The sequence below is a fragment of the Homarus americanus genome, unplaced genomic scaffold (genome assembly GCF_018991925.1).
Source record: "Homarus americanus isolate GMGI-L3 unplaced genomic scaffold, GMGI_Hamer_2.0 scaffold10395, whole genome shotgun sequence".
NCBI classification, from domain to species: domain Eukaryota; kingdom Metazoa; phylum Arthropoda; class Malacostraca; order Decapoda; family Nephropidae; genus Homarus; species Homarus americanus.
In genome coordinates, this window is record NW_024721991.1 from 11,404 (window position 1) to 21,269 (window position 9,866).

The window sequence follows — 9,866 nt, forward strand, 5'->3', positions numbered from 1 at the left end:
TTCAGAGTAAAAATGAAGCAGTTCATAACTTTCAATTTAAAAATAAAAATAAAAACTTCCAGTGTAAAAAAAAACAGAACTTTTAGAATAAAATATAAGAATTCACAATTTTCAAAAAAATATAAAAATTCACAACTTTCAGGCTAAAACAATTAAAAATCACAACTAACAATAAAAAAATCACAACTTTCAGAATAAAAAAAAATAAAAAATCAAAACTTTCAGAATAAAAATCACAACTTCAAAAATTCACAACTTTCAGAATAAAAAAATCACAACTTCAAAAAAAATCACAACTTTCAGAATAAAAAAAGTACAAAATCAAAACTTTCAGAATAAAAAATATAAAAAATCACAACTTTCAGAATAAAACATTAAAAAATCACAACTTTCAGAGGGAAAATAAAAAATACCACGAAACACGAAACAAAATATCAACCTGGCTATATTTTCATTCTGCCAATTTGCCGGACCAGCCACCCTAATAACTAATGTTAGACACAGGGAGTCATGTATGAGGCAGAGTCCGCCCATCCGCCCTAAACAATTAACTCTTAAATGGTTGCAATAAATAGAAAACATCACTTGAAGATTAGCCCTGACATAAACCCTAACGCTAACCTAATATAACACTACCTTAACCTAACCTAACGCTAACTTAACCTACCGTTAAATTAACCTGACTTAACCAAATTAAAACGTCATATAATCTAACCTAACCTAACCTCTCCGGGTATCGTTAGGGTGGAATAGGCTGGTGGGCTTAATCTTCAGGTGATTTGTGTTGTTTAAGGTGTGTTACAGCAGTCATTACAGAGAAGCCTTTTTACTGTAGTTTGGGTACAGTGATGTGGTTAGTGTGTATGCTTGAAGACTTACCATAACTGTACCTACAATACATGAAGTTACACACGTATATTACCAGCGTCGTCACCATCATCACTACAGTCACCACTAACACCCTCACTATCACCCACAGTCACCAGTAACGCTCTCATCACTGCCACGACAGTCATCACTACCATCAATATCACCATCATCATCGCCACAACAGCCACCACTACCATCATCACCACTAACACCATCATCATCGCCACAACAGTCATACCAACATCACCACTAACACCATCATCGACACCACTACAATCACCACCACAACTAACACCATCATTACCACCACAACAGCCACCACTACCACTAACACCATCATCGACACCACTACAATCACCACCACAACAGACACACCACTAACACCATCATCATCTCCATAGCAGCCACCACACCACCACCACCACCATCATTGACACCACTACAATCACCACCACAGCTAACACCATCATTAAACACCACAACGTACCACTATCACCACCACTAACACCACAGCTAACACCATCATTAACACCACAACAGTACCACTACCACTAACACCATCATCGACACCACTACAATCTATCACCACTAACACCATCATTACCACCACAAAAGCCACTACCATCACCATTCTTCCATCATCACCTACACCCTACCACACCATTTCCCACCATTCACCTACACCACCACAACAGCCAACACTACCACCAGTTTCTAACCCTGGCCACACTGTAACACGGGAGTATAAAAAGTTCAAGTAACATTCTCAATACTTTTCAATATAAAGACAAAAAACACAAGATACGATCAATCCATCATCTTATGTGACGATATACATCATCTATACATACTCTTAACACCACAGTTCAACACAATACAGTACAGTAAATACTACAAGGTCGCCAAGCGTAATGGCTGGTGCACTAAACTTTTCTTCTGCCAGGATCTAGACCCAAATATCACATAAAACTTACTTGATCAACGTCCATATTTTTGTAGGTAGTAGGCAGCTATAAAACAGGGAGGTACTACCGCCTGGGAAGATATTGGAAGCATAATGTGTTGTCTAATGGTAGACCTTGCTGCTATATGGCATCACGAAAATTGTGACAAAGCCCCAGGTTGCTGATCTATGCTTTCTGTTTTATTTTCACACAATTGCAGGGTCTCAGTTGTTTCTACTACTTTGACAACACAACATATATTTCGTTTTTCACTTAATCTGTTTTGTTCCTTTCTGTGTTGTTTGGTGCAGTTGTTTCTTTTTGCTTTTTATCGCCCCCCCAGGCCCCGATGTGGATCAGTGACCTGTGAGGGTGGGCTGATCCCCATTAAAATATGGAGAGCAGCCCACCGACACGAGCGTTCTACAGTACTCTCTCTCGTCTACTGGACTGTTCACCCGCCTCCAGTTCTATATGCCACCTAAATGAGTCACTCCAGTTTCATATACCTCTTCGAAGCTTCGAAGTTTTGTCCGTCAAATTGCTTCTCTTTTGGTTCCTTTCATATCTTCGAAGCTTCGAAGAACATATATCCGTTCTCTGTAGTGGTGAATGACGTGAAGGTCATTCGTGTAACAATCACTACCACCACCACCACCCCAACTAACACCATCATCACCGCCACAATAGCCATCACCATCACCGCCACCAACACGATAATCTGCATTAAATTTGTATAAAGAAAAGCAACTGAGAGCTGTAATTTTTTTCTAATCAATCAACACAAGACTGGCAGTATTATTTGCAATATTCTAAAGTGTGTCTTCCATATTCTCTCACACGAACCATGAGAGACAAACCGACTTACAAAATAATAAAACCTACGAGTATGATGAACCAGGTCGAGGGTCCCATCATCACTATAATTAAGACGAAGCAAAGAAAAATGTTGTAGGCCGGAGTGAAGGCGTCTACCATATCCTCTCCGGGAAAACAATGGTGGCTGACGCTTAACCATCAGGTGATTACTAGATGTGCCCACACACACACACACGCACACACACACACACACACACACACACACACACACACACACACACACACATACACACACCACACACACACACACACACACACACACACACACACACACACACACACACACACACACACACAACACACACACACACACACACACACACACACACACACACACACACACACACACACACACACTAGTGGTGTGATGACATAACTCAAAACAACAATAACGAGCAAATCGTTTGATCTCACATCTTTCTTTCATGTGTGTGTGTATTCACTTCTAACTAGGTGAGAGAGCAGAGATTGCCATGCCAGGTCACACCTCTGTCACATTCTCTCTCTCCACAGCCTAAACGCTTCCTCCCAGGCCGCACCTCCGCCAGTTTGCTCAATAATTCCAAACCTGCAGTTGCTAGATTGCAGCCCTGCACCACTGCATCCAAGAGATGCTCTATCTGCAGCCTCCACCACTGCCGCAGCCTCCACCACTGCCGCAGCCTCCACCTCTACCACAGCCTTTATCCACCTCTACTGCAGCTTCACACACCGGCCCCACCCTCAACAGCCTCCACCTCCTTCAACCTCCACCCACTCATCAACCTCCACCACTCCAACAGCCTCCACCGCTCCAACAGCCTCCACCACTCCAACAGCCTCCACCGCTCCAACAGTCTTCACCACTCAACAGCCTCCACCACTCCATCAACCTCCACCCTCAACAGCCTCCACCTCATTCAGCCTCCACCACTCCATCAACCTCCACCCCTCCAACAGCCTCCACCTCCTTCAGCCTCCACCACTCCATCAACCTCCACCACTCCAACAGCCTCCCACCGCTCAACAGCTCCACCACTCCAACAGCCGCCACCGCTCCAGCAGCCTCCACCACTCAGCAGCCACCACACCGGCCCCACCCCTCCAACAGCCTCCACCCCTTCAGCCTCCACCACTCCATCAACCTCCACCACTCCATCAACCTCCACCACTCCAACAGCCTCCACCGCTCCAACAGTCTTCACCCTCCAACAGCCTCCACCCTCCATCAACCTCCACCACTCCAACAGCCTCCACCACCAACAAACTCCACCACTCCAACAGCCTTCACCACTCCAACAGCCTCCACCGCTCAACAGTCTTCACCACTCCAACAGCCTCCACCACTCCATCAACCTCCACCACTCCAACAGCCTCCACCGCTCCAACAGCCTCCACCACTCAACAGCCTCCACCGCTCCACAGTCTTCACCCTCCACAGCCCACACTCATCAACCTCCTCACAGCCCTCCAACAGCCTCCACCTCCTTCAGCCTCCACCACTCCATCAACCTCCACCACTCCAACAGCCTCCACCACTCCAGGCCTCCACCACTCCAACAGCCTTCACCCCTCCAGCAGCCTCCACCACTCCATCAACCTCCACCACTCCAACAGGCTCCACCACTCCAACAGCCTTCACCCCTCCAACAGCCTCCACCACTCCAACGGCCTCCACCCCTCCTTCAGCCTCCACCACTCCAACAGCCTCCACCACTCCATTAACCTCCACCACTCCAGCCTCCCCTCCAGCGGCCTCCACCACTCAACAGCCTCCACCACTCATCAACCTCCACCACCTAACAGCCTCCACCACTCCATCAACCTCCACCACTCCAACAGCCTCCACCACTCCAACGGCCTCCACCCCTCCAACAGCCTCCACCACTCCATCAACCTCCACCACTCCAACAGCCTCCACCACTCCAACGGCCTCCCACCCCTCCTTCGCCTCCACCCTCCAACAGCCTCCCACCACTCCAACAGCCTCCACCACTCCAACAGCCTCCACCACTCCAACAGCCTCCACCCCTCCTTCCAGCCTCCACCACTCCAACAGCCTCCACCACTCCAACAGCCTCCACCACTCCAACAGCCTCCCACTCCAACGGCCTCCACCACTCCAACAGCCTCCACCACTCCAACAGCCTCCCCCTCCAACAGCCTCCACCCTCCAACGGCCTCCCACCACTCAACGGCCTCCACCACTCCAACAGCTCCACCACTCCAACAGCCTCCACCACTCCAACAGCCTCCACCCTCCAACAGCCTCCACCCTCCAACAGCCTCCACCACTCCAACAGCCTCCACCACTCAACAGCCTCCACCACTCCAACAGCCTCCACCACTCCAACAGACTCCACCACTCCAACAGCCTCCACCTCCAACAGCCTCCACCCTTCCCGTAAATCATGAATGAAAATTGTGAGGCTGGTGATTTAAAAAATGTAAGCTGAAAGAAAGAGAATCCAGACGAGAGAGAGAGAGATTAGGATAAGTTGTAAGTCACCAAAAGAAGGTATATAACCTCTCTCTCTCTCTCTCTCTTTTTGTTTTAGACGATAGATAGATAGATAGAAAGATAGAAAGATAAATAGATAGATAGAGATAGATAAATAGATAGATAGATAGATAGATAGATAGATAGATATATAGATAGATAGATAAATAGACAGACAGATAGATAGATAGATAGATAGATAGATAGATAGATAGATAAATAGATAGACTTCCCCATACAACACAGGTCACCTCTCCATTAAGGATCCGTCTCAACTCCACCAATACACCGTGCGTCCTCTCCTGGTATATCTCTCAATACACCGTGCGTCCTCTCCTGGTATATCTCAGTACACAGTCTCCTCTCCTGGTATATCTCTCAATACACCGTGCGTCCTCTCCTGGTATATCTCTCAATACACCGTGCGTCCTCTCTTATATCTCTCAATACACCGTGCGTCCTCTCCTGGTATATCTCTCAGTACACAGTGCGTCCTCTCCTGGTATATCTCTCAATACACCGTGCGTCCTCTCCTGGTATATCTCTCAGTACACCGTGCGTCCTCTCCTGGTATATCTCTCAATACACCGGCGTCCTCCTGTATCTCTCAATACACCGTGCGTCCTCTCCTGGTATATCTCTCATACACAGTGCGTCCTCTCCTGGTATATCTCTCAGCCACCGTGCGTCCTCTCCTGGTATATCTCTCAATACACCGTGCGTCTCTCCTGGTATTCTCTCAATACACAGTGCGTCCTCTCCTGGTATATCTCTCAATACACAGTGCGTCCTCTCCTGGTATATCTCTCAATACACAGTGCGTCCTCTGGTATATCTCAATACACCTGCGTCCTCTCCTGGTATATCTCTCAATACACCGAGCGTCCTCTCTGGTATATCTCTCAGTACACAGTGCGTCCTCTCCTGTTATATCTCTCCAATACACCGTGCGTCCTCTCTGGTATATCTCTCCAATACACCGTGCGTCCTCTCCTGGTATATCTCAATACACCGTGCGTCCTCTCTGGTATATCTCTCAATACACCGTGCGTCCTCTGGTATATCTCTCAATACACCGTGCGTCCTCTCCTGGTATATCTCTCAATACACGTGCGTCCTCTCCTGGTATATCTCTCATCCACCGTGCGTCCTCTCTGGTATATCTCAATACACCGAGCGTCCCTCTCCTGGTATATCTCTCAGTACACAGTGCGTCCTCTCCTGGTATATCTCTCAATACACCGTGCGTCCTCTCTGGTATATCTCTCAATACACCGGCGTCCTCTCCTGGTATATCTCTCAATACACCGTGCGTCCTCTCTGGTATATCTCTCAATACACTTTGGTATATCTCTCAATCACGTGCGTCCTCTCTGGTATATCTCTCAATACACCGTGCGTCCTCTCCTGGTATATCTCTCAATACACCGTGCGTCCTCTCCTGGTATATCTCTCAATACACCGTGCGTCCTCTCCTGGTATATCTCTCAATACACCGTGCGTCCTCTCTGGTATATCTCAATACACCGAGCGTCCTCTCCTGGTATATCTCTCAATACACCGTGCGTCCTCTCCTTATATCTCTAATACACCGAGCGTCCTCTCCTGGTATATCTCTCAATACACAGTGTCCTCTCTGGTATCCCCAATACATCGTGCGTCCTCTCCTGGTATATCTCTCAATACCGTGCGTCCTCTCTGGTATATCTCAATACACCGTGCGTCCTCTCCTGGTATATCTCTCAATACAGTGCGTCAGGAAGGAGATATTCTCGTCTCGTGGATCTAACTGATGTTGCTCTCTCTCTCTCTCTCTCTCTCTCTCTCTCTCTCTCTCTCTCTCTCTCTCTCTCGTTCTTCTTTTCTGCCACGCCTTCCTCTTCTACAACTATTCCATTTCAAGTCTCATCTATTTCCATTACTTCCTTTCGCTCTATTGCTTCTCCTCCTTTCCACGTCTCTCTCTCTCTCTCTCTCTCTCTCTCTCTCTCTCCATTTGTATTCCTCCCATCTCCTCATCCATTTCCTATTCCTTTTTCGTCTGACTCTCTAGGCTCCTCCCTCTCCCACCTCCATTTTTCTATAAATTCCTCTCTCTCTCTCTCTCTTCTCTCTCTCTCTCTCTCTCTTCTCTCTTCTTCTCTCTCTCTCCTCTCAATCTCTTTTTTCTCTATCTCTCTCGTGGAAGAATATGATGTCTCCAGATTGTTACAGATTTCTAAGGCCACACACACACACACACACACACACACACACACAAATCCAGATGCCGTATTAAGCATTGAAAGAATCCAAACACAGACAGACACAAAGACAGACAGCAGACACATACACAGACACCTCAGGGTAATACACAGACCAGCCCGACATTCCGACGTGGTGGTCTGCCTTCCCACCTCCACCCTCTCTGTGTGTTTAGTGAGGTGATGCTTCCACCACCAACCACTACCTGCCCACCTCAGCCACTACCGCCCACCACCACCACCACCCTACCTGCCACCACCACCACCACCCTTCCTGCCCACCACCACCACCCTACCTCACCTCAACCACTACCCGCCCACCACCACCACCACCCTACCTGCCCACCACCACCACCCTACCTGCCCACCACAACCACCACTACCTATCCACCTTTCACCACCACCTACTACCTGGCGTAAGTATATAACCATGACAGTGTTTCCTTCGTTATAAAATGTGTTTGATGAGTTATGGTTCTTGATCTATTAATGCTTACGAGACCGACCCATCACATAACACCTGTACACCACAAACACACTACACACCACCACCAGTTTAAACCATCAGCCATAACTCAAGTGTAAGAAAACTCAAGTGTTAGAAAACTCAAGTGTTAGAAAACTCAAGTGTTAGAAAACTCATGTGTAAGAAAACTCAAGTGTTAGAAAACTCAAGTGTAAGAAAACTCAAGTGTAAGAAAACTCAAGTGTAAGAAAACTCAAGTGTAAGAAAACTCATGTGAAAGAAAACTCAAGTGTAAGAAAACTCATGTGTTAGAAAACTCATGTGTAAGAAAACTCAAGTGTAAGAAAACTCAAGTGTTAGAAAACTCAAGTGTAAGAAAACTTAAGTGTAAGAAAACTCAAGTGTAAGAAAGAAAAAGAAAAACAACATCAATTTCTTACCCTCACACAGCCATCAAACAACTGGGGGTAAATGGCAGAACTTAAAGGAACTAAATATGTTGAGAAGCTAATACGGAAAATTTGTATAACGAGAGTGAGTTGTTTATGGGTAACGACCCCAAACAAGACCTGCACTACATCAGGGCAGTAGGAGGCAGTGGGTACGAGGAAGTGCACTGTAAATAAAAATAATAATAAATAAATAAATAAATAAAATAATAAATAAAAAAAATTTAAAATAATAAAATAAAATACAAAATAATAATAAAAACATAAATAAAATTGACAGTCTCGGGAAGTGTAAATTTAACGGTCTTCTTAGTGTAAATTTGACCGCTTTACTATTTTATTCGACGCCTTGCAGTAAATTCTACGGAAAAAACGGGTAAATAACCGTAACACGGTTAACGGTTTTCGTTCGTGAGAATTGACGGTCTTCGAGCGTTAATTTTTTTTTTAACAGTGTAGGAAGGAGGGAAGAAGTGGGTAGGAGGGAGAGGGTAGGAGAGAGGGAAGGTCTCGGAGGAAGTACTGTGGATAGGAGGGAGTGAGAAGGACGGAGTAGGCTGTCTAGTGCCTGTGTCGACAGACAATAACTAACCCATGACACAACCCTAACACACTATATTAGCTTAGCTGGGCGGTCAGCCCGCCCTCTCTTACCTCCTCCTAAATTTCTTCAATTTCCGAACTATACTTCCTTCCCCCACCTCTAATCTTCTTTCACCCTCCTTTCCCTACCAAAAAAAAAAAACGGAGTCGGTATGAGAGAGGGTGTAGGAGGAAGGGGATACAAGTGATCACTGTTGCTATTACTATTATTATTATTATTATTATTATTATTACTAATATACTCGTACGAAACCAGTATTCATATAAATATAAGTCAACAAAAATGACTCAGCGATTTATTGAATGTCAACAAATATGGTTACTCAGTTTCTAGTATAACACATGATTAAACAATATTTCTAATAACAGCAAAGAAAAGTCCTACCTTCTCTCCTACCCCACCGAACATACAGTAAAAGCATGAAAACAGTCATGAAACAATTCACGCACACATACAATCACACATGTACACACACAAGCACACTCGTGTACACATAACACTTACATGGACATAAAAGACATTTGTAAACACACGTAAACATAAATGTAAACTCACACACTGACCACCGGAGGGTCAAGACCTATCAGGTGCCCCTCCTGCCGAGGAGCTGAACCTGCCCCATTATCCATGTCCCTCCCCTCAACCCCTCCTCCCCACTGGGATATATATATAATCCCGCCAAAAGTGACAATTTCGTTTCGGAAAGAAGTGGGATCAGTGTTGAACAGTAATGAACAGTGTTTAAGCCAGTGAATTCAACACTAGACAGTACCAGTGAGAGCAGTGGCCCACCAGTGGGATAAGCACCCCTGGGAACTGACCGCCGTCTTCTGACCAGGAGGTGCTAATCAGTCCACCATGGGAATAACAGAGGGCTGGCCGGCTATGCAGCTGACTACGAGATACAACACCACCCAGCAGGGCGAGGTACT

At 46.0% G+C, this 9,866-nt stretch overlaps 1 protein-coding gene across 1 annotated transcript; it reads left to right on the plus strand.

The window, feature by feature from the left end:
• The first annotated feature begins 3,304 nt into the window (after positions 1–3,304).
• Positions 3,305–5,087, plus strand: LOC121861930 (formin-like protein 14). Its single transcript, XM_042359897.1, has 2 exons — positions 3,305–3,869; positions 4,714–5,087. The coding sequence occupies exons 1-2, from the start codon at positions 3,305–3,307 to the stop codon at positions 5,085–5,087; spliced, it is 939 nt and encodes a 312-aa protein (XP_042215831.1).
• The last annotated feature ends 4,779 nt before the right edge of the window (positions 5,088–9,866 follow it).

Bases quoted from the DNA above. Each gene is read 5' to 3' on its own strand.
- LOC121861930 (XM_042359897.1), top strand. From the start codon at position 3,305: ATGCTCTATCTGCAGCCTCCACCACTGCCGCAGCCTCCACCACTGCCG. The intron at 3,870-4,713 runs GTCTTCACCCTC...CCCTCCTTCCAG, and splicing joins CAGCCTCCACCGCTCCAACA to CCTCCACCACTCCAACAGCC.